Here is a 25691-nt window from a genome sequence, read left to right as displayed (position 1 = left end):
TGCTGCTGTGGGTGCTGAGGGTGCTGAGGGTGCTGAGGTCAGGGCAGAGAGGTGTCGGCAGCTGAGCTTCATCACTGACCTCCAGAGCACCTCCTGGGAGACGAGGAGGGGGAGGAGGAGGAGGCGAAGGGAGATCTTCAGACAGACAGAGAGAGTCAAATATTCTAAGTGCTGTTATATGTTGGTCCTATACTCACAATGGTCAATTTTTTATAATATAATAGTAACAAATACAATATAAAACGAGCCTAAAATCTCCTCTATGCCTGAAAGTATAGTCATATGGCATTAGAAGGTCAAAGCACTCAAGTCATCATTTAAACCTACCCTTTGTGAGACTTAGGGTGGCTCTGTGTCACGTTTTCAGTTGTAATGTTGTGTCTTTGTCTTGACTGAAGAGGGTCAATATTGTTGAAATGGATCATTTACCATTGGACTTTAACTCACCACCAACAGCATGCTTAAGCTCTGCTCTGCTGTCTACACGTTCAGTTCATCCTCACTGGTTAGCTGTGATATTCATGATAAAATGTTCATCATAAAATGGAAGTTTTCTGAAATGTTATGTTTAAATATGCAAATGAGGCATTATCTAATACTGATTTTTGGTGCATTTAGGAGAAATCTACAGACGCAAATAGACAAAGTATTAAAATAAACAGCTAAATGTTTATTTTAGATGTTTTCTTTCCACTAGTCTGAAAGAAGTCATGGAAGCAAAATAGCTAAAAATCTCAAAATTAACCAGTTTTTGCCTAAATGTTTTATGTTTTTATATGTTTTTTGGGGGGGAATTATTTCAGAATATATGTACAATCTGTCATGAAAACCGACTGCTATACGGAATGTGGGTAGTATACACAGTGCAAAGGCGCCCTCTAGTGTATTTAGGATGGTGAGGAGCCCAAGTTCACTGAAAATGTATAAATGGTTGGTATTTTATATGCTGATTCCAATATTTTTTGACTCAATATATCTAAATTAGACTACTTTTAGGTCATCAAAAATAAATAATTAAATAAATAACAGAAACAGCATTGCTCCATTAGAATAGTATTCCTGGCAATGTGTTTGAAAATAAAATTTATAGAAAATATAACTGAACAGTTAACTGAATGAATACAATATGAAAAATTAAAATAAACTAATTCAGAGACTATGGCAGAGGGAACCTGCCAAAATAATCAATGAATAAATAAATAAATAAATAAAAAGGAAAATTAAATAGAAGAGTAGATACATAGGGGGATTATTACAAAGGTAAATAGATAAAGAAGCAAATTAAAACAGAAATAAATATATGTCCCATTTGAACAATTAATTAATGCTTACATTTATTTTTAATATTATTAATATAATATTATTTATTTATTTATTTATTTATAATTTTGGCAGGTTCTGTCCTCCATAAGAGACTTGGCTACAAGGTAAGAAAACAAATAAAGAACTGTTTGAATTGAGTGAATAAACAAAATAAAATAAGAAATTTGAGAGATGACATAAAAAAACTATATACAATCTATAAATTACAGTATTATATTATAGTGGATTATTATCTAGTGATATGAGAAACATAATGCAATGTGACCCTTGACCTTCTGTAATTTGTCTATTTCCTTTTTGCATTGCATTGTGATATAATAGCGTGCACATCAACAGCACAACAGCGTTTCTTAGTATGCATACTGACCTTTTTGAGTTTTATTTTGTCACTTGTCCACTGTAAACACCCTGCAGACTTAAATAATTAAGATGTAGTATGGACATGGGACACAGGAAGAGAGCACACCTCAATGGGCTTTTCGTATTTGGATATTTTTTGGATTTACTTGCCTCAGTTCACCCACATTACAAACAGAGCTGAAATCCTGCAAACACTTGTGCAAACAGTCAACAGATGTGCACAGAAGGGTGTTCTATAAACCATTTAAATCCTATTAGCAGGCAGCAGATGCAGATAAACACAACTGAAGAAATGTATTTAAAAACCTTTTGCAGATGGCTTTAAATGGCATTCCAGCAATATCCACAAACCATCAAGCAGATGTGCAATCTTAAGTAAATGTCAAACCAAAAGCCAGAAACTCCTCCATACAATCCTCCTTCTCTTTCAGATACTCCAGCTGAATCATATCCAGCCAGTCCCGTCTGTGTTTGCTGACGTAGGGAGATGCTGGAGCTCCTACAGGTCATGTAGGTTCATCTCTCAGGTGCCTTTACAAATCAAACACATGGCCTCCAGACATCATTTTCAAAACTTGTCAATTTAAAACAGCTTTCAGGTGCAGTGTAGTCATGGATGGATTACTGAACGGGCCTACTGGGCACAGGCCCAGAGCCCCAAGAGGTCAGGGCCCCCCCTGAACTTCATCTGCAAAATCTCACTCGAAGAGACACATACCAACTAGGAAGAGACTCAAAATGACTACAAAGAAACACAAAACGACCACATAGAGGCACAAAAGACTACAAAGAGATGCAAAACAGCTGCAAAGAGACCACAAAGAGACTCACGACTACAAAGAGACACAAAAAAACTACAAAGAGATACAAAGCAACTAAAAAGAGATGCAAAACGACTACAAAAAGAGGCAAAACGACCACAAAGAGACACAAAACTACTACAAAGACACACAAAACTACTACAAAGAGACTCCAAACAACTATATAGAGATGCAAAACGACTACAAAAAGAGGCAAAACATCTACAAAGAGACACAAAACAACTACAAAGAGATGTAAAACAACCACAATTATTATACACTAAAGAAAACATAGTTATGGGTATCCATTTCTGATAATAGATCCCCCAAAATCCTAGACACTGGTCCTTTAAGCAACGACAGAAACCTCCTCTGTTGGACTCTTTGTTGCCCTGTTGTTGTTTTTGTTTTTTAAAGCTGCTCTTCTATAACTGCCTTTTTGTCAGAAGGACCACTTGTAATCTGTGAATAACTTTGCATTGTACACTATACTCTCTATATTTTTGGTACAGAGGAAAAGATATTGCGAGAAAGTTGCCAGTTCAAGTCTCCAGACAGAAACAGAAATACCGGTGCTGAGGGAGTGGAGGAGTGGGCTTCAGTCTCTCTGGCTCTTCGCCTGAACACTCAGCCCCCAAACAGACACAAATAGAGAGTGTGGTTGTCCTGGACAGCAGCTCCTAAATGCATCTTGGTCCAAAAGAGTGTGTTTGCTCTGTAAACTTTGCTTCAGCAAATAATACAAAAAATAACCTCAGCGTTCCCACAGTTTTACTTTCAACATTTGCAGGCAGTCGATTATGTTTGATCAGGTCAGAGCTCTGTGTTTCATTTTCAACCAAACACCTGAACTCAGATGTTCTCTGTTAAGCAGCACTTCACACAAAAGCAGAGACATTTTTGTAGGCTGTAATTCAACCTCTGTGTAACCTTACCCAGAGTCAGAGTCATCATTTCAAACTGCCCTTATCAGCTTATCTGACTTGTTGCGAGACCTGCTCTCTCCCTGCTGACAGGCTCAGCCTTATCTCTAACCTGCTCTCACTCGGCTGCAGTATCACAGTCAGCTGGACCAGTTTTCAGATGACTTTTTCACACTGTTGCGTCACCGGTTAAACCTATCATTCCTTTCCATGTAATCCCTCCAAAGTATATTTGCACAGGTTACTGTACAGGTCAGCTTGTTATAGTTCAGATTCTACAGCAGGAAAATCCTGAGAGAGATTACTGACGTTGCATTCCTACTCACAGATATTCGTTGTTGCATTTGGATCAGCATGTTTTGAGCAAGTTAAGAATGCACCATTTTAAAGGAACAGTGTGTAACATTTTAAGGGACTGTTTGTAAGAATCAGAAATGCTTGTTAACAGCGACATCTGTGGCCGTTAAGTCAACGAAAGTCAGCGTCCGGCTCGCGCTAGTGCTCGCTCTACATAGACATGAACGAGCATCGCTCAAAACAGTGAGGCGACACACGTCAGCTAAAACCACAATATCACTCTATATTTCAGCTGCTTGGCAGTAATGTTAGCTGACCAGACGAAGGCCTCTCCATGAGTCAATGCTGATCCTAGTGTTGGCTTTTCATGCCTCAGCCTCCCGACCGCGGCCGGAGGGAACAGGGGAGACACCGGAGTTTTGGTCGGAGACGATAACGTTTCTCGCTGCGGAGCCCCGTCACTTCACAAGACACGGGAAACCTCTGTTGGTCTGGAGGAGCTGCAGCATTTATTTCTGCACAAACGTCCACTGTACATTCACTAGATATTCTCAGAGCTAAACTAACTCTTCTGCAGTGTGGAGTGTGCGCGCATGCACGTGAGAGTGGAGCGAAATAGCGAGAACGAGCGCGGTGTCAATGGTTTATTTAGGAAAATGCGGACAAGGAAAGCTTCTGGCCCTGACGCCATCTGTGGTCGCACTTTGCACCACTGTGCTGATCAACTTAGTGAGGTTTTCACTAAGCTCTTTCAGATTTGTGTTGACAGCTGCCAGTTACCCAAAATTTGGAAATCCTCCACCATAATTCCCATTCCTAAAGTTAAAAACCCCAGGGAATTAAACCAATTCAGACCTGTTGCACTCACTTCCCTGGTAGTGAAGAACCTGGAGAAAATCTTAAAGGAAGAAGTTCTTTCCCTGGTGGAGGGCAAACTGGATTCACTCCAGTTTGCATATCAAACAGGTAAAGGAGTGGAAGACGCTAAACTCTTTATCCTGGACAAAGTTTATAGACACCTGGAAACACCAAAAGCTCATGTCAGACTCTTATTCGCTGATTTTTCTTCAGCTTTTAATAAGATGCAGCCTCACATTCTGATTGAGAGGCTTGCATCTCATTTTAACCTACCTCACCAGCTTTTAACATTGGTTTTAAACTTCTTAACAGACAGAACACAACAGGTTTTAGTTAATGGTATTATGTCTAATACCTTGGTCTCTAACACAGGTTCTCCGCAAGGCTGCGTCCTTTCGCCATTGCTTTTTATTTTGTACACAGATAGCTGCAGGTCTTCTAAGGAGGGCAGCTTATTAGTGAAATTTTCAGACGACACTGCACTCCTGTCGCTCCTACAGGGGGCAGAGTCAGATCATGGCTGCGCTCTTCCTGCCTTTGTCGAGTGGTGTGACAAAAATTATCTTGATCTTAATGTCTCAAAAACTAAAGAACTTGTGATTGACTTTAGAAAAAACAAGATTAATCCCACTCAGAGTATAATTCATGGCGAGGATGTTGACATCGTGCACTCTTATAAGCACCTGGGCACAGTGTTTGACTCTCATCTCAAGTTCGATGTAAACACTGAGTCCATTGTTAAACGAAGCCAACAGAGAATTCATTTGCTGCGGAAAATCAACTCCTTTGGTGTGAGTAGATCTATCCTGTGCACTGTCTACTTGTCATATATTGAGAGCCTTTTAACCTTTTCATTTATTTGCTGGTTTAACAGTTTGTCTATGAAGGACAGGAATTGCCTAAATAACATTGTGAAAGTCTGCTCCAAAATCATCGGAGCCCAGCAGAGCAACTTAAACTCTCTCTGGGAGAAACGTGTCCTCCAGAAGGCCAAAAACATTATTAATCACAACCAAATCCTGTCTAGTGAGTTCACACTACTGCCTTCAGGACGGCGCTATCTGCCGCCTCACAGAAAGACAAACCGCTACTCCAAGTCATTCATTCCTTCTGCCATTACACTGCTGAACGCAGAGTAACTATCATGAATGAACGACAACAAAAAAATGTTTTATTTGTTTTATTTACTTTGAATGTACAATTATTTTGCACTAACCACATAACGGTTGTCTGTGTTTGCATTAGGTACATTCTTGGAATACAATTTGCAATGTGCAAATACTCTTGGCACTTTATTCTATTCTAATTATTTATTTATTCCTTTATTCTTTTATCTCGTCTTGTTTTTATTTTTATTCTTGTATTCATTGTTTTTATTGCGAAGATTTTTAATTTTAATCTTGTACTTTTATTGTTCTGCACCTCCCCATATGCCACCTACTGTGTTCCCTCTGTCAATGATGATTGTGCAGTATGAATGTGTGTATATGTCTCGGTGGACTGCAGAAACTGAATTGCCCTTCGGGGATAAATAAAGCTCTCTGTATCTGTATCTGTATCTGGTGTGTGAGTGAAGGCAAGCAGGCAAAGGAGCAGAGTACAGCAGAGACTCCGGCCCTGGAGACCAAAGCTACGGTCTCCCCCGCGTCCTCTGACCGCGGCCAACACTGTTTAACAGACGGGCTTCACTAGATATAACTTTGAGGTTTTAGTGCTTCTGTGTAGTTTGTGTTGGAGTCTTGTCTGAACAGCATAGCCACATGCGAACGCGCGTGGGACACCGACCCGGATTGATTAATACGTGTAAGAAGTGAGCGGAGGGGGATTCAGTTGGTTGCAATCTGCAACCACACCTCCAGATGCTGCCAAATCCTACACACTGTACCTTTAAGAAAATACTGCAGTGCTCCAAAACCTTTTAGGATGCTGAATAAATCTGTCCAAAATGCAACACTATGAAAAAAAGTAATTTAATTGCAGCCTAAGGGGCTATATATAAATTATATATATATAAAAATGATAGAATCTCATTGCAATCAGAGTCAAATCCTCTGTGTGGAAACAATGACAGGATGAAAGATTCAGAGTTTTGCAGAATCATTGTTGTGTTTCTGTTTTGTCCGTCTGAATCTGAGCCAACTGCTGATGTAACCAAATATTGAAGACTCGAGGACGGCCAAGTCTGATTTTCTGGAGTTCCCCAAGAAGTCCAGCAGCACTGTGTGTTCAGTCAGTGAGAAGCAACGAACACTTTAAAAACCACATCACACAGAGGCTTCATCCATTGTTCCAGTCTGTAGTCCGAGCTACCGAGTTACATTATTTCCTCCCAGCGACCAGCCTTCTGGGTCAGCTGAACGGCTTCAGTCAGCAGGCTGCTTGTCATAAGACATAAAATTACACCTAAGTTACTTACCTGTTCCATCCGCAAATGAAGACTATGAGATGTGATTGAAAGCTCTGGAAAGAAAGCTTGTAAATGGACCTTGACCTTTTTGTCAATTCAAAAAACCTGCATAAAAAACGTTTACGGCACCAAGCCCCCAGGAAGAGCGCCGGGCTCTGAAGCTAATTTTCATAGTGGCCAGACGGCGGTACTACAACTTCTGTGTCAGTCACGTGATGCCGTTGGGCCCAGAAATACTTTTTCCCCATCGACTTCCATTGGGAAAGAGACGTCTGTAAAATCAGCGGATTTGTTTTGAGGTGAATCAACTTCCCAGTACGAACACTTGATTAGCCCTTAATTAAATCATTAGGTCCTAAAAGTTGTAAAATACACCAATAGGTGAATCCAGAGTTATTTTCCTTCCTCCGGTCATGTGAATGAGACCCAGAACGAGGCTGGACCGAGGGTCACGGGCGCCGGAAGTAGTTCACTTTACGGCCCTGTTCTACTTTCTTTTTAAGGTCGTTAATCATCGTATATCCCTGCAAATGCCCCTATATTGCAACACGGCAAAAAAAAGACGTTTCAATCATTCCCGTCCCCCCGTGTGTGTCTAAACTATCTAACGTAACCACAACCTGAACTGAAGTGTATATTTAAGTCTTCAAGTCTATTTTTTTTTTTTGACAATACGTAAACATGAGGTTGATGCCCCAAAAACACAAAAACACAACTCATTCCGGCGCCACGGGCTGGGAGGCGGAGTTAAAGGAAACACTACTGCGCCTGCTCTATGGGCCCAATTCATGCGGAAGATCGCCAGAAGATTCGGCCTACAGCGCTGTATCCAGTTCTCTTTATGCATCCATGAACTACAGGTGGCTGCATGGGGACATTTTTGCAAATCCCGACTGGAAACATTCCTATAAATAAAACTAGTTCATACAACACAATAAAAACCACACCCGTGCAGTCCCCAGAGCTGACTTTGAATGGCTTGAGGAACACAAAGAGAAACGTATAATAGAAGTGATGTGAATGTAGTATTTAGGATCAGAGAGGCCAGTCGAGAGGCCAAGCAGTCGTCACAAATACACAAATGTGTCTCTTTTATTGGCAACAATCTTTATTATCTCTTCCAGTTTTGGATGTGAAAAGAGGCATTAATTTTACTTTAATTAAATATCTTTTTTTAATAAAGTAAAGCAAAAAAGTATTTACAAATTTTCAATTAACTTGTAATCAATGACTTGGGTTGGATAATTACAAGCACCTTCTGCCGAGGAGAGAAAAATATAAATACAGGGAAAAGACTGCTGTTTTCAAGGAAGGGGGGGATTACATGACAGTATGCTAGCAGTTCTCTTTGAAAAAAAAACAAAACCATTTATATATTTACAGAACTCTCCTGAAATGCATTTCCACTCTTGGAAGCAGAAAAGGCCGTAGGATTCGAACTGTTAAACTTTTTTTTTTTTTTTTAAAGACCTTTTTCAATATAGTTGATTTTTGTCTGTGTACTTTTTTCAAGTTTCAATAATGTTACTGTATCTTTTTAAAATCCAGGCTTTGTAGGAGGTGAAGATGCTCTTGCTCTCCCGTTCTCAGTCCAAAGTTTGTTTTTTGAAGCGCAGGAAAAACAGACACATGGGGAGGGTATGTCGGGGTTGAGGGGCGTCAGGGAAGAAGCAACGCCGCCCCCCCAGCAGCAAAATGGTCAATGTTCATTGCCCCGCTCCTCAGTGACGCCGTCCTCATAAAGTCTGCGTGAAATCCTCCGGAGTCCACTACCGTTACTGTCTGAAATGTCCGATAGACAGCGCTCGCCACTCTTCTTTGTAGTTTTTTATTTTATTATAAAATGCACACTCCAACCATCCAACACCGGGAAAAGAAAGAGAAACAAAAAAAACTAGCTGTCTACATAAAGCGCCGCATGTAGATCAAACACCGTACATGTGACATGACGATGCTGCTGTGTCACATTGATAAAGAATGAAGTCATCAAAAATATAGATGTGAACAGCGTTTTAAAGTTTTGAATATCTGTCATTAAGCAAAGTGTCTTGAATAGTGTTGCCGTGGCGAGGACAAGCCATTTGAAAACAGGAGGTAAAATCTAAAAAAAAAAAAAAAAAAAAAATACTGAAGGAAACAGCGTCATCTCCCCACGGCTTGTAACGCTTCTCAGCATTCGCTCTCTCGTATCTATTCTCTCTATTTAATTCTCATGTATTTCAAAAAAGACATTCAGTTGCGCAAGGAAAAACAAGAAATCCAAAACAACAAAACAAAAAAAATAACATGATCGAACGTTCGATCCATAATACAATCTCTCCCAGTTGAAGAATTTTTTTTCTTGCTTTTTTTTCTGTTTATGCAGAAGGGTTTTGCTGATTCAGGTTTTTCTGAATCATCCCCAAGGATCCTCTCTGAACTCCCTCCACTCCTCCCAGCGGTCCGAGGGGCCCCTAGCTGTTGTCGGACTCGTCCTCTTCCTCGTCCTCGGCCTCGCGGAGCCAAGTGAAGAAGGCGGTGACGGACTTGAGGGCCACGCCCTTGCCCTGCTGCTCGGCGGGGTCTTTGCAAGACTCCCACTTGTAGAAGGCCTCCTCTTTGATCACGTCCTCGTCGTAAAGAGTGTCAAAGAACATCCGTAGCAGATCTGAAGGAGGGAAGAGAGACGGGAAACGTTAATAAGATATTTTCATTATTTATTACACAGCTTTGTTGAATAAAACCGTTCTACGGTCTGTTATTTCTTTACTGTCTGCACACAGACAGCCATGTAGAGTCTCTGAAAGTGGTAACAAGGATAACAACATGAGCCTGATGGCAGCGACTCACTTGCAGGTTGCTCCAACTGCGCCATCAGAGCCTGCAGGGCGTACAGAGCCTGCAGCTCCTTCTTCTCGTCCTTCAGGTATTTCTGCAACACCCTGGCCCTCTGCTTGATCTGGTCACTGTCCACCTTGTTGGGGTTCTCCACTGCAGGCAATCAATTTAGAAAAAAAATCATTATACGGGACTTGAATGGCACAGTTTATGAGTATAATATTGGTTTCATGCTCTATTAGTGGTCTTTAATGAGGGGTGTAAAGGGTGCATGCTGACTCAGTGACTCACAGATGACTGCCGACTGGCAGACGCAGGTCATCAGAGCTCTGACAAACATGTTGGAGGACGTCTGCTGCTCATCCAGGTTGGCCTACACACAAAGACACATTCATTTACACACATGAAGCGTTGTTCATAAACAAGAAGTAAAGATTGAGAATGGAACAAAATGGACATGAAAATAAAAAAAGAATACTATAAATAGTATAAATTGCACACAAACAGGAGCACAAACCTCAATCCAGTCAAAGATCCTCTGGTTGTCGGCCTTGTCCTGGATCAGTCTCTCCAGCTGTTTGCTCAGCTCTGCAGAGCTCAGCTCCTCCTTCTTACTCTCCTCCGACTCGTCGCCGAGTGTGAACTCCACATTCTGGTTAACGCCACGGAGACAGAAACAGACTCATCGTTTCAATATAATCTCATCAATACAGTATCATAATTATATTATAGGCCTCCAATAAAATAGACGATGAACGGTTAAATATTGTGAGAATATTGTAGCACATTTCCTCAGCTGATGATGAAGCTGATGATGAAGCTGATGAGCGACCTCTCACCTGTTCTGTCACAAACTTGTTGACGTCTACGTCCTCGGGGAGGAAGTCTTTCCACCGGAGGCCAGCCTCCCGCCACATGGTGCTCACCTTTTTATGGCTCTAATGAGGGAGATACAGATCGGTTGTAGACTGATGGGACACATTCGCGGATCACGCTAGCTAACATTCATCACGGACAAATGAACTGATTCATATTTACTCATTGTGAAATCAAAAATAGTAGCAACTGGAACTAAAGACTTATTAGTTCAGTTCCCCATCGGAAAGGGCTGTCTGGCGGCAACATAACGTATCAGTTTAAGTGTACGCTTTAGCCCTTAGCAGAAGAATACACTATAAGATACAGTATAGTATAGTAGATAAGGGATTATAATGGATTGGTTCTCACCATTCCTTTGCAGAGTAACGTGAGGATTTGGACCAGCAGGACTCCAGCTTGGCCCAGAGGGATCAAAGGCTTTGAAATCTCCCTGGAGGAATAACAAGGTCAACACACAGGTTAGACATCAAACAGCCATACAAGTTATCTCCTCTGGCAGACACGCTGAGGGGCCGAGCGAGGCCTGGGACTAACCTGAAAAGTTCTCCCATGGGGATGCCTCCCTCATGGAGCATGGGAGTGATTTGCTCTGCCAGGTACAGCCAGATGTGGGGGATGTCTATTGCCATGTCTTCAGCCACCTCCAGGATTTCCTGAAGCCTGGGGAAATACAGTTCAAAGTTTATTCAAGGTTTAAAGGATGAAGAACAAATTACTCAACAGATGGGAAAACTAAGCAACGTGGCACCACACTGACACAAACATATGGCAACTGACTTTTTTGACTAAGCATAGCGGTTTAAAGATTCTTTAATTTCAGCTTAACACCTTAAAAAACATGACTTTTCAGAGACTAATTCACCAGCTGCCAGAGTTTTTTTTTTAAAATCCTGCTGTTATAAACTTTATTTCAGTCACTTGAAGCTTATTACATATACTCTTCTTATGGTGATTCATGTGTTTTCTGTCTGACACCTTTTACACACAACATAACTACATTCCTTTTCCCTCTCTGGAGTTCCGTACTGACCCGGTATAGTACTGCTGCGTTGGGAGGGTGTTGTTCTTAATGAGCTGTTGCAGCAGCAGGCCCATGCGCTCTCTGGCGATGGTGCTGCGCTCCAGCGTCGACTCCAGTCCGTTTCGTACGAACACAAAGAGCAGCTGAGTGCTGTTCATCTCCTGCACACACTGCAGAGCCTCCTGTTGGGACGAAGAAGAACATACAGGTTGTTGGAAGGCTGTTAGTGGTGTCGGCACGCTAAGGATGTAACTGTGATGTAATATACCTTGTAAGAGGTATTCACAAGAAACAATACCAGGGTTCAAATTTTTACTCACCCCTATACAAATTGTTTTATTTATTAGCGCGTATATCAGTGCGTACCTTCATGTCGTTGATATGGAGGTACTCCTCGGTGATGGCGGTGGACTTCTTGCTCAGCTCTTCCTCGGTCAAGGCAGGCTTGGTGGGGGGCGGAGGAGGTGGAGGGGTGGCAGCTTTCTCCCGCTTCACCGCTAACACACAAAACAAAACAAATAATTAAAAAATTATATTCTAGAAATCTGAATTTACTCTAACTTTTGCTTCCCTGAGAATTTTATTCTTAGTCTAGTAGAAGATTCTCAGATTCAAATCTACGCTACCGCTAATGTGACGCCGCCTACCATTCTCTTTGCTCCTGGCTCGGTCTCTGCTACCTCTGTCGTCCGTCATGCTCGCTACTCGGCGGACGGGATCGGCCGATCCGCGCTGCTCTCTCTCCCGGCTCCGCTCTTCGTTCTCCCGACTGAAGCTGCGCTTGGTGACCTGCAGTCGGTTTCGATCGCGGTGGTCGTCCCGCCGCTCATCCCGTCTGTCGAATCGGTCGCTGCGGTCGAAGCGATCGCTGCGCTCTCGACTCGAGCTGTTTCTGTAGAAGGACAGAGGGAGAGTTGAGTCAGGGAAAGATAACACAGAGACTAAACTCTAGGGTCCCGCTGTGTCTGAATACTCTGAATAGTCTTTGAGAATTGCTTCCTGTTCCTCACCTCTGAGGAACTCGTCTGTCCGAGTCCTGGGGAGACCCCGCGGAGGACGACGGCTGCTGTAAGGCTGAGAACCTGTTTGTGCTGGGGGCTGGACGGCCGCCTGGCTCCGGGCCTGGAGATGAAACATAGCACGTGTTGAGTTTAAGCTTTGAGGTGCTCAACTCCATATTTTCTTGATGTATAATCACATCAGTCCGGGGAAACCTACCAGATTCTGCAGGTTTGGCAGTGGAGCCACCGCTGCTGCCCTTTCCCCAGCTCCCCCATGTGCCTTTACCTCCGGGGGCGAGCAGCTGATTGTTGAAGTCAAGAACAGGAGTCTGTAAGAAGAAACGATTGGTTAAAAACACACTACGAACAGGATACAACATTAACCCTCTGACACCCACTTAGACCTGTTTTTGTCTTTTTTAGGGGGTACAGGGGGTCTTCATGTAATTCCAACACTATTTAGGGACCCCAGTATGCAGGAATATTAAAATACACCATTTTTAGAATAGTCAAAAATAACACATTTGTACTGTATTCAAAACACTGGGTTAAAAGCGTCCTCTCTCTCCTACCTTAGTGATTTTGCTAAGGCGAGAAGTGTCAATAGGTCGGTTCTTGGAGATGGGGACTGTATTCCAGCCCTCGTCCTGGGGAGGATTACCGCGGCCTTGGTTGTGAGGGCCCCCGCGACCTCCTCCTCCTCCTCCTCCTCCTCCTCCACCCATCCTGCCTCCGGGACCGCTCGGCTCCTTCTTGGAGATGAGGGCTTGCTGCACCTTCATATGCTCCCTGTGCTCCTCTGCCTCAGCGTCTTTGTGGATCTGCTCGATGGTCTTGGGGCCCTGGTCGCCTCGCCGGGGCACCCAGTTGTTCTGGGACGGGGAGGAGGGGAGACATTGTGAGTACAGGGCGTGTGTGATGACATTGACAGTTACATTTTGGGCATAATTTGGATGGTAAAACAAAACCTCAATCAAAACTTTTGAAGTATTTCTCATTTTGACTGATGATACAAAAACATCTAGGAGTATTAGTAGTGCTATAAATATAGTATTCATGTAAGAGACTAGAACTGAAAGGGATCCAGAGATCAACGTCCTAGGGACTCTTCTCTTCAGCCTTTGCCTAGAAAGGAAAGAACAAAGTGTGTTTCACAGTTAAGCTGGGCCAATGTGCTGACTTGGAGCAGCTGATTTTGGCTTGTAAAAACACTGAAGACAGCAGGTTTTGTAACTCTGTGTGGGCGAGACTGGGAGCCTAACTACAGGACTGCAGCATTCCTTCAGAGAAATAAGCTTCAACAACACTGGACTGGCTTTACAACACAGCTAAACAAATTGAAAGTATATAGGTGCTCAAACACAAAAAGCATGAATGCACACTGCAAAATATTCTCCAAGCTACAATATGTGTGCAAAGTAGCACGTGTGTACTGTATATGTATGTTTACCTGTCGAACGTCCAGCACATCCTGCAACATGAAGCGGATCCTGGAGCTGGTCTTCTTCTCCTTTATTATCTTCTCCATCTGGGTGAAGTACTGGTCCATACGAGGCTGAGGAGGACCACAACAGTTTGGTTAGTCTATCTGCTGCACTAACACGATCTAACCACACATTTATCAGCATGCATATACTGTATGTATGTGAGTGTGCTGTACCTTGGCCTTCTCAAAGTCTAGGTCCTTGCCGATGGTGGACAACAGTCTACACAGGCACTCCAGGGACTCCTCGTCGTGGTTTTTGAGCAGCTTTACAATGCAGTCGTGCATGATGACCTCTGTGAGCATTTTCAGCTTGAACAGCTCGCCGATGAACTTGATGTTGCCCAGCGAGCGCCTCCTGGCCTGGTCTTTAGCGAGTTGTAGCTCATCAGAGAGACGCTGCTTCACCTCCGGCTGCCGGACAAACAACGTCACACAGGAAAAGGATGATGACAAAATAGGAAATAGTGGAAGGTAGCTGTATGAAAACTCTTCCTCCCGATATTTGGTCAAATACTTCCCATCACACAAGTTTTACTACCAATCAACTAATAAATGAAGACCCCGACCCATATTTTATGAAGCGTTATTTTACCACTGAGGCAGCCTCCAGCTCTTTCTGCTTCCTCTCAAAGATCTCGTCGTCATCTTTGTCCTTTTCAAACTCCTTCTGGCATCGATTTAGCAGCAGCTTGCGGAAATTCACAGTGACTTCCGGCTTATCTGTGGTTTGGACTTTAAGCTGAAAAAAAAAGCAGGAAAAGACATGGTGGAGGGTTAACGTCTGGCCACACTGGAGGCATCAGCAGCACATGACGGCTACCTCGCTGAACTGCTGCATCTCTCACGCATGTGGTGTTCACACTTTCTTTCTACATAAAGTTTGCCTTTCACAATGGTCATTTCACTTCATAATAAATGTAATTTATATTAATTTAGACAGAAAAAGGTTAGGAAGTGTGTGGTTATTTGTAAATAATAGTAATAATCCACAATTAAAAGCCAGTTTTTAATTTTTTTTGTTTTCCACGGCAATACTGCCACTAATTTCAAGTGTTTTTTCATTTAACTATTCTCCTCCCATTCAAATGATTTTTTGGTCAGTATCTAAGCATCAACAACTCATCTCATACTATTGTAATTGTTGTTGTGTGTGCTGCGTTGTTTTAGCAGTTAACAGATGTTTCAAAGGTCTGTCCTGTCATTTCCTTGTAGCAGATTGACAGCAGATTTTTAACGGGTCTAGATGCAGTGAGATAATCAACTGCTGAGTGTCCGCCGGTAACACTTAAGTTATTATTATGATACAGTTTCCTTATCAAATACCCAACTTTTATTAGCCGTGGGTGAGGTCACTGATAGAAGGACCCACGGTGGTGATAAGATGCAACGCTCCAATGCTGATAATCACTCAGCCTTACAGTGATATAACAGGGAGTTACTGATCAGCCAATAATTATTGTCACAATTGATGTGGTTCTATTATCCTCAATCTAATAATACTTATAATCAGTTATTAATCAAAGAAGTCTGTATGACTTCATGTTTACTCCTCTGGTTCGTTTGTAAAAAGTCAGTGTGAACAGGAACCGGACCAGATCTTTTCCCCTTGGTCCGGACCAAATGAACCCAACTACATGTGTGAAAGCATCCTAATAGTATCTCAGAGAACTTTTCCCAGCAGGATGAATGAAGTGCATCTTATCTTCAAAAAGTCTTGAAGAATGAATTAATTATATAAAAACATAATGCTTGGCTTCTGTGAATTTAGTTTAGTCTTCAGAAAATGTACTGTCCTCCAAAATCGTCTGAGGTTTTAAAACATCATCCTGCAGGCTTATGCCTTTTACATGAGAAATTGAATTGACTTAGTTTATTTTTTATCATAGAAACACACCATTGAGCTATCGGCATAACTGCAGGAGTGAACACCTAAACCACCTCAACAGTCCTAGAATAAACATTCACACTTATTCATCACATATTTCCATACTGTGTGTGGCAACACTTACCCCCATAAGGCAGCGGCACATGTTAGCGTAGGCCACTGAAAAGTCTGGCTCGGAGATGGCCTTTTCGAAGGTGAGATCTATGACTCCTTTCAATCTCTCCTCAGTGTCAATAGTCAGGTCCATCACCTGCTTCATCAGCTGCTGAAACTTTTGGGGGGTCAGTTTGTTGAGGATGCTGCGGACCCGTTTAAACAGCTCCTGGGTCTTTCCGTTCTCCGAGTCGTTCTCTTCGGGCTCCTCTGCCGCGCGATTGCGATCATTTTTTTTCGTCGAAGGTTTCCAGGCCTTCTCTGCCTTGTTCAGCTTTATGTCGTCACTGAGCGACATGGTGGTGAAGATTTTCCTTGGCTCTCTCTTCTGCATCTGCTGAGAGCGACGTGGACCGCCAACTCCGATGCCCATACCTGGAGGCTGAGACAAGAGGAAGGGACAAAGACACCATTTAATTCACGCACTACAAACTTTAATGTGCTGACTGAGCTCTCAGATCACGTTAAGAAAATGTTAACTTACTGGTCCTCTGCCGCCGCCGCCTCCTCCGTCTCTTCCTCCTCCTCCTCCTCCTCCTCCACCTCCTCCTCCCCCGCCTCCTCCTCCGCCTCCTCCTCCCATACCGGACCTGCCGAGGTTGGCGAAGGAGGGTGTGAAGTCAGGGCCGCTGTTCATTGCTTGTAGACGACTGGGGTCCAGCTGACGCAGAGGAGTCTTATTAATCTGAAAAGACAGAAATAAACAAACTTTATTCAGATATTCTCTAGATATAATGCTGTCACCTTAATGTCTTTCAATGTTTCCTGTTACAGGGACATTAATTAGCAAAAATAACTTGCACTGACTCATAAGATGTCTTTTTCTTTACATGGGGACAGAAGCTATGTTCACATTACATGGCTTAATGCTCAATACAGATTTTTTTCTTTGCACAGATCTGATCTTTCTGCCTAGACTCTTCACATTTCATGCTTGAAGTGACTCATATCTGACATCAATGTAAACAGATCTCTGCCCTGAAACGCCTCACGTGCAACCAATAGCCGTCCGACGACCCTTTGTTCAGAAAATACACACTGGAGTTGTTGGAGTCCAGTGACCGCCAGACTCCATTAACATATTGCTCAATTTAACAGATCTGGGTCCCTCGTTACACAGATGTTACTCCTGAATCATAACGTCTTACTTTGTATGACTCTTAAAGAAAGACTTTTCATTTCGGCTAATATTTAACTTTAACAGCTCTTCTGTGAAGAAAATAATAAATAAACTAAAGTATGATGTGTAAACATGACAAATTTATCAGAAGAAGTGAGAGAATTGTGAGAAGTCTGTTTGAGAAGTTAATTTACATTTTCAATGACTGACGAAGGAAATACAGTCTTCAACTGTTTCCCACTGTCGGATGAAAACCTCCGTTGACATATTGTTAAATTTAACGGAGCCAATCTTACCGGTAAACATCTACTCCTTCTAAAAGACGAACTCTTTAATATAGAAAAAAGTCTTTTTTGTCAGGTAACAGGAGAGAGAGAGTTTCAACGGACAGCTCCGACGCTGTATGGTAAGTGATGGTGAGACTGTATGGCCATGTGTCTTTAGTGTGAGAGGTTTCACCTTGTCCAGGACAACATCACTGATGGCTGGTAGACCATCGGGCTTGTTCATGCTGGCTGAGATGAACTGGAAGCCCAGAAGAAACTCTCTGTCGTAATGCTTCTTCTCCTCTGGGTCGATTGGCTTCCAATTCTCTGAAAGAGAAACCAAAAAAACAGAAAATTAGTTTTCAAGTTATATTTTCCCTCAAAATGAAACTGGGACATAGTGTCACAGACGCAATGCTACACCACACAGCCGAGCTTTTCTGCAGAATAAAGGAGAGCAAACGATTGTAGGTCAGTATAACTGTAGGTATCATCATACCTCATAATGTCCACAAGGTGGCAGATATGCTAGCAAATGAAAGAATGAATAAATTCATGTATAGTAGAGTATATGTGACCTTTGTTTAGTGTAAGAAAAAGTTAATCTGTGGATAAATTGAAGAGTTTTTAATGAGATTAAAAAAGCTGCTGAAATTATTAATTCTCTTATGCTTTTATTTTGAAGGCAGCTGATCCATTTACTACTGTTATAATAAAACAAAGCTGCAAGAAGCCAAACGGTCAAGACCTACAATTCACCTACAATTTAAAAATCTTGTTCAATCTTCTTCCTCTTGTGCTGATCGTTTCAATATTATGCGTTGCCATCACATAACTATCGTTTTCCACTGAACACTCATATCAACAGAAGCTCAATCAGGTAAAACGCCACTCCTTCGTTTTCAACAAAAAGCAAACATAAGCGTAGTCAACTGCGAACTCGAGACTGTGAGGGAGATAAGATCTTTGTTCAAATTGAAAGGTATCAAGGTTCAAAAGACCCACCCCCTTTGTACTGGTACTTCTTGTCAGCGTCGGTCTGATTGGGATCTGGCTTGATGTTCTCAGCGTCCAGCTTGTCCTCCTTGTCTTCCTTGTCCTCCCAGGTCATGTCAGGATCCTCTGGGGCGGGAGGGGAAGCAGCAGGGGGCACGGTCTCTGGTGCTGGGGCAGGGGCCGGCTCGGGCTCTGGGGGAGCCACTACTTGCTCCTGGTTCAAATATGGGAGAGAGGTTTAGGACAGTCAGACTGCAATCTTAAAATTAATATCTAAATATAAAGCAATGAATCTCTGTATGTGTGTCATTCGCATATCTCCAGAACAGCTCATCCAATCGGCTTCACACTTGACGGGTGTGTTGCTCAGGACCAAAGGGTGTGGAGTGTCCAATGCGGTGCAATTTGGCCAGATGTAACTGTCCTGTAACTTATGGACTGAAAGTCTCAGAAACAATTTTTTTCCCTGGATTTCATGGGTCCAGATGAAGCTATCCATATAAACCCATTTGCTTCCTGACAGATTTTCCACCATTTTGAATTTTGTCCTAATCAGATTTTTTGCTGATACACCTATACAGTTTGAGCATTTGTAACCAAATTTGGTACAGAACATCTCTAGACCAAGCCAGAAAAATATACTTTTTAGGATTTGTGATGTTAAATTAAAAAAAAAAGGTAAATTAAAATTCAGAAACAGTGAAGCCTCTTTTCTCACTGGACTGTGACGCCTAGGGGTTGATTTGAAATACACACTGAGTTAAGGCATAAATCTGTCTTTGCCGTTGTCAACGGGTATGGAGTAACTGTAAGCTCACTAAGTAAGGGATAATGTACGGCAAGCCGGTCATGTTCTGAAATAAACCTCAACAGGGCAATGCGGCACCCTGATGTGTCTTGCATTGCCCTGAAGGGGTTTATTTCACAATGACCCACTAGCTGTACATTATCCTAACTTACTAAAGAATTCAATAATTTGACCCAAAAATGGTCCTCCAGAGTCCAACATCAGAACTGTGTCCATAACAACGGTCTGTTATACATAGCAACTGTCTGGCTATAAAGAAACAACAGACCGTAGAACGCTGTGATTGACCAATCAGAATAGAGTATTCAAGAGGTTGAAAAGGCATGGAAATGAATTAATAAATGCATTACTGCACACACACACACACCTCTTTAAAGGCATCCAGTAGATCTCCCACTGCCTCCTTTTTGTTCAGATCCTTCATCTTCCTCTTTTTCTTTGGCACAGACACGGCAGCTAAAGGGAAGAAAGACAAACACAATCAACACAAACATATCTGACAGGAGAGTCCTGCTAAAGATTATATTCGGGTCCGTGTCCACCAAAGCATTTTTCCTGAGGCAAGCATATTTTTAAAAATTCTTTGATATGGGAGCGCAGCATATATACGCTATGCTAAAAATGCCAACAGCGTGACGAGGCCCTGAGCTATGCATGTTTGGTGTTTTTTCTAGTCGTCGAGAGTTGAAAAATGCTCCCAGCTGAGCGCTTTCAGAAGAGCACCTGGCGTTGTCAGCTGGGAAAAAGCACTTTGGTGGACACGACCCTAAATGACTGAAGACACTAGAATTCTACACTATTAAACATTTAAGCAGGTTGTAATCAACTGACCTTGCATAGTAGTTTCTATGAGGGCAGGGGTGACCATCTGGGGAGGAGGGGTGTCCTCCCTCTCCTCTGCTGTGGGAGGGGGAGGAGTGGGCACTGTTTCTGGGGTGCTGTCAGCTATAGAAACCGTCTCTGCAGGAGATGGCTTCTCTTCCTCGGCAGTGGGCTGGGCCACTGGGGTATCTTCTTTGACGTCCAGGGCGACTGGAGGAACCGCGTCTTGTACCTCAGGCTGGGCGGGCGCGGCCTGGACAACTGGATCAGCAGGAATCTCCTGGACAGCGGGTGCAGGCGCAGGTGCAGGTGCCGGTGCAGATGCAGGCGCAGGTGCAGGTGCCGGTGCAAGTGCAGGCGCAGGTGCAGGTGCCGGTGCAGATGCAGGTGCAGTTGCAGGTGCAGGTGCAGTTGCAGTTGCAGTTGCAGGTGCAGTTGCAGGCTGATCAACAGGGGCAGGTGTGTCTTGGACAACTGGTGCAGGCGCTTGGACAACGGGTGCAGGCGCTTGGACAACGGGTGCAGGCGCTTGGACAACGGGTGCAGGCGCCACCGCCTGGGTGATGGCTGTGGAAGTCTGTATGACGGGCTGCTCGCTGATCTCAGGCTCAGCGATGGGGCTGTCGTCACACTCGGTCGTGCTGTCGGCGGGCACCTCTGGGTCTTGAGGGGCGGGCAGCGGCAGGCCATTGGGGAGGCGGAGCTCCTCCGGCTGTGCAATGGGAGACTCCAGAGGGGCCTCCTGGTGACAGGGTGGCAACATGACCGACGGCCTCTCTGGCTCCACCTCTGCGACACCGTTAGTGGCGGAGGGAGGTGCGTCCAGTGAGGCAGCTGCCTCTTCTGCTTCTGCCTCTTCTGCTTCAGCCTCCTCCTCTTTCACCTCCTCCTCCTCCTCCTCCTTCTCCTTCTCCTTCTCCTCTGTGGATTTCTTGTCTGTTTTGTTTTGTGCAGCAGAGGTGGGGATGGGGTCAGGGAGGGGTGCTGGGTAGGCGGGCACCTCAGGCGCTGACTGGGGGGGGTGGGGTGGGTTCCTTGGGAGGTGGGGGAGCATCCATCACATCGGCAACAGGAGCGCAGGGTGCAGGAGTGGGAATAGTGTCGAGAGGGACGTCCTCTGCTTCTGATAGTAGAGGGGGTGTAGGGGGCTTAGTGTTCGTGTCAGAGGGGGTGGCCTCTGTGGGGACGGGGTCTCCCTTAGCAAGTTCAGGGGTCTTCGACAGAGGAGGGGGCGTAGGTTTCCCTCTGTCATCTGGAGGGTCAGAAAAAAATGTTGTATTGAGTTACATTATGATGCGTTCAGGCTCTATTCAGCAAAAGGGAGTATTTATGCAAAGGTAAATTATAACGTTATCATGATGTGTTCAAATGTTATCTTGTAAAATGTTGTTTGTGGCGAGAAACTTGAATAAATTTGCAAAAACCAGCATGCTAACGGTAATAAATGAGTATATGTTGAAGGAAATAGGATTTATTGTTTTGTTTTTTACCGTGGTATTGAATTGGTGTCGAGAATCGTGGAATTTTACTGGTATTGCTATCAACTACTAAATTTCTGGTATTGTGACATCCCTATAATCAAAGTTATAATTTGAAAATTGTACATTTATATATTTGTGCGACTGTGTGCATGTGGAGACTCACCTGGTCTAACCAGCGCTGTTGTAGCAGCAGCTGTGACGCTCTCACCGTTGGCCTGGACTGGACTTTCTGAGTCTGATATCTGTTGGGAGACACACACACACAAACCAGAAAGTTAAGTTATGACCTCAGTGGTGAGGACAACACTCATTTTTCCACTTGACTAGGGGAAAAAAATCATGTCAGACCTTTGTTGGATACATTAACCAAATCATAGATCAGTTTAATTTTGACAGGTTGTAGTGTAACACATGTATGAGGCTTGGCAGTCTGCAGCATTCCCCATAAACTGGTAACATATGGACAGCACAGGCAAGTAAAAGCTTGTTTCAAATCTTTAAAGTGCTTTAATAAACTGAGCTGACGTTTACACAGTAGAAAGTAGAAACACATGACAGTCGGTCACTGAACTTCAATTTTACAATTTGCCTGAAATACGTGTCTAAAAATAAAAACTGTAACAGCGTGCTAGTCTGGTCCGGATCATGGTATTTTAGCTCACCTGTGGTGGGGTTGGGGTGGAGCCACTGCGGCCCCCTGACATAATCTCCTCTGTAATGTCTCGACCTCCTTGGTTCGGGTCTCTTATTCTGATCTGAGGAGGAGAGGGAAGAGATCCACGATTACAGAAAGGAAAGGATAGAAGAACGTGTGTGAGGATGAGCCACAAACGCAGAAGAGTAAAGAGAAAGGGTTAAAATGTTTCAGCATGTAAGAGGAGCGTTGCCTTCCCATGATGCAATGCCTACAGCCGTCAGCCCTTTTTTGTGTCTATGACTCGCTATAGCTGATTCAATGAAAGCTACATTTCTCACATTGTGAACACCCGAGGCACACAAAATCCAAACGCTAAATCGCCACACAAATTCCTCTACTGCACAGATCAATGTGCTTCCGCCGGTTAGTCACCAGTGATGCTGCTCGACTGAACGAGTTCACCAACTTTGAGGCAAACTGACAAACAAATTCCACCACAGGTTTAAGTTACTGCAAACTCTCATGAAGGCAAAGCACACCAGAAGGCTTTCCTGTGTACACACACAACCCTCAGGGAAAAAACAGGACTGAAAATTTGACTCACAAGGAGTGCCCATACATTACAAAACACATGCTTTCTATTCAGCTTTTTTCTCTCACTCACACTCTACATACTCCAGAGCTGTCATGAAACTGATATGAGCCACAGCGCTGCTAAAACAAAGTGACGTTACAAGGATTAAACTGTAAAAGTACCGCTGCTCTCTGGCCTACTTTGTGAGTTGAAGATCAACAATATTTGCTTGTCGCCACTGACCTTTTCTCTGGTTCAACTCCTCTCTCGGAGACTTACAAACCCTACCGGGCCTCTCTCATCCTGGGGCGTGAGTAGCGGTTCCTGCGGACTCCGGGCTGGACTTTCAACCCCACAAAGTAGAAGTTTTATCTCAGCTTAACTCACACACATCCCGGCTGTGATAGAGCGCTACAGGCCTGCAGAACGGGGCTGGGCCTGACTGTCAGTAAGCTAGCTAGCAACTTGAATCACTCTCTCTCTCTCATATTCTGAACAGAAAAGGGAGGGGGGAAAAAAAAGGATAAAGCGACTGGCCTTGTAAAGCTATGGTATTGGAATGCGCAAACCCTCCCACAGAGACTAACAGACAGTTAAAGGGGCCGGAGAGTGAAGGAGGGGCAGAGTAGGGGGGACTGGGAGGGTTTCCAGGGCAAAAAAAAAAAAGGTAACGTTATCAAATGAGCTGCAGCTAGCAGAAGAAACTCCCCCTTTTTTTCGATATTCTCTCTGTCTACTCTGTCATCCTAAACACTCAAGTCGCTCCTCAGATTTTTTTCTTTTTTTTGCAGGTTCGCCCCTTCTGAGAGCAGAGGAAACCAGCTCAGGAGGAGGAGGAGGAGGAGGAGGAAGAGGAGGAGGAAGAGGAAGAGGAGGAGGAGGAGGAGTGGGGTGCCACAGCAGCAGAGGAAGACTGGTTGGTTAGCCCTTCCGGCTCAGAAGGGGGAGGAGACCGGTGGCCACGTGGAGCTGAGCTATGTGCTGACATGTCCTTCACCCCCTCCCCTCTGGCTTTTCTCTTTGACACACAGGGAGAGCAAAAAGAGTAGGAAAGTAGAAAAAATTTGCAAAGCTACAACTTTTGCATGTAACCAGGTACTAAAAGGGCAGAAAATGGTTACAGTTCAAAGAACAGATGACATTAGGCTAGAAAATACTCATTTAAATATTTACCCAGACAGTTAACACACACACACACCCACACACTCTCTCTCTGGCCGACCTACATGCAACTACATAAAAGTTTGAATAGCCACATAGCCACACTGTCCTGTAAATGGAAGGTCACAGATCGCCCACACAAGCGCCTTGTGTCCTGTTGACGTGTCCTTTACAACAATCATTCCCAAAGACTGGGAGATTTTATTTGGGTCTCCAACTAAATTTGCAGAATTTTTCTTCCACAGTATTCCATGTATGTATATATTTATTATTGGAAATCAATTAAAAACACAAAACAATAACAAATATTGTCCAGAAACCCTCACAGGTACTGCATTTAGCATAAAAATTATGTTCAAATCATAACAGGCAACAACAGCTGTCAGTGTGCTGACTTGACTATGATTTGCCCTAAAACTGCATGTGATTATCATAAAGTGGGCATGTCTGTAAAGGGGAGACTCGTGGGTACCCATAGAACCCATTTTCATTCACATATCTTGAGGTCAGAGGTCAAGGGACCCCTTTGAAAATGGTCATGCCAGTTCTTCCTCGCCAAAATTTAGTGTACGTTTCGAGCGTTATTTAAGCTCCTTTGTGACAATCTAGTATGAAATGGTTGGAAACAATGGATTCCTTAGGTTTTCTAGTTTCATATGATGCCCTCGCCGTCGCTCTCTCTCTCTCTCTTGCTTCACAACTCACTTCCCACGTACACAAACACCCTACTCTTACAACAACTGGCTCTAGAGAGGGCTATTCGCATTTTTGTGCCGACCACCGTAGCAATCCTACACGCTTGGCACACAGGAAAGGTTTTGTAATCTCAAGTTTTTTAGATATTGTGAATGGGGTTGCGATGGTTTGTCACTTTTAAAAATGTGGATCCCAAGAAAAAAGTGCTTCTTTACAAGATACCAAACCTCCTCCTACTTTCTCAAAGTGTATCACTCCCAAAAACCAAGAATGCAAAGCTTGTGCTGTGAACTTTTGCACACACACGCCTTTACAACAATCTTACAGCTGAAGCGAACATCACTCACTCAACCAACCAGGTTTGTGCAGCAAATCATTCCCTGACTGTCATCTTGAGTTCCCGATGGGAGCTTTACATTTTGTGTGGCTATGTGTGACAGAGACTGTGATTGTGCACAGCAGGGCACTGAAGCCAGTGTTATATAGCATCAGCCGTGGCCTATGGGAATGGGCCAAAGTCCACCACAGGCGCTGATAAGCAGCCAAGTCCCCCAGTGAGCGGGACCAGACATCATGTAAGTCCTGCTGAAAAACATTAACAGTATTTTCCTGGTAATACTGGTGATAGATTGACACCATTAAGCCTTAATATATGAAGGCTTCTAAATGGAAACTACAAATGATGTTATGTTATTTCTTTCAACAGAGGACTTGGGACGTTCAGTCAGATGAAGACAAACAGAAAGGTTACATTCTTGCCTCCATGAAGTAAAATAACTTTGATCAGTGAGGCCAAAACTTAACCGCAAAACCCATAAAAAAAACGGCAAAAGTTCAGAGCTAGCCAAAACTAGTTTCAAGACACACTAACACAGTCAATGAACAGTGCAATGAAGGGAAAACCATGCAAATAGAGCCAC

General features: G+C 43.5%; 1 protein-coding gene across 1 annotated transcript in view; it reads right to left on the bottom strand.

The window, feature by feature from the left end:
* Nucleotides 1–8054: 8054 nt before the first annotated feature.
* LOC119491163 (eukaryotic translation initiation factor 4 gamma 1-like) overlaps nt 8055–25691 on the bottom strand; it is a 38399-nt gene continuing 20762 nt past the window's right edge. The window contains 25 exon segments of the mRNA XM_037774870.1: nt 8055–9615; nt 9798–9938; nt 10077–10158; nt 10303–10437; nt 10625–10723; nt 11013–11094; nt 11199–11324; nt 11695–11867; nt 12052–12182; nt 12333–12577; nt 12696–12807; nt 12904–13015; nt 13259–13558; nt 14137–14241; nt 14347–14583; nt 14765–14911; nt 16182–16592; nt 16695–16895; nt 17790–17923; nt 18602–18806; nt 19768–19856; nt 20232–21243; nt 21245–21474; nt 21867–21945; nt 22366–22458. Coding sequence (XP_037630798.1) covers nt 9422–9615; nt 9798–9938; nt 10077–10158; nt 10303–10437; nt 10625–10723; nt 11013–11094; nt 11199–11324; nt 11695–11867; nt 12052–12182; nt 12333–12577; nt 12696–12807; nt 12904–13015; nt 13259–13558; nt 14137–14241; nt 14347–14583; nt 14765–14911; nt 16182–16592; nt 16695–16895; nt 17790–17923; nt 18602–18806; nt 19768–19856; nt 20232–21243; nt 21245–21474; nt 21867–21945; nt 22366–22458 — 4875 coding nt within the window. The 3' untranslated portion in view covers nt 8055–9421.

This window comes from Sebastes umbrosus, chromosome 7 (assembly GCF_015220745.1).
Source record: "Sebastes umbrosus isolate fSebUmb1 chromosome 7, fSebUmb1.pri, whole genome shotgun sequence".
In the NCBI taxonomy this organism is placed as follows: Eukaryota; Metazoa; Chordata; class Actinopteri; order Perciformes; family Sebastidae; genus Sebastes; species Sebastes umbrosus.
Note: the sequence above shows the minus strand (reverse complement) of the source record. Positions and strands in the feature narration are given on the sequence as shown.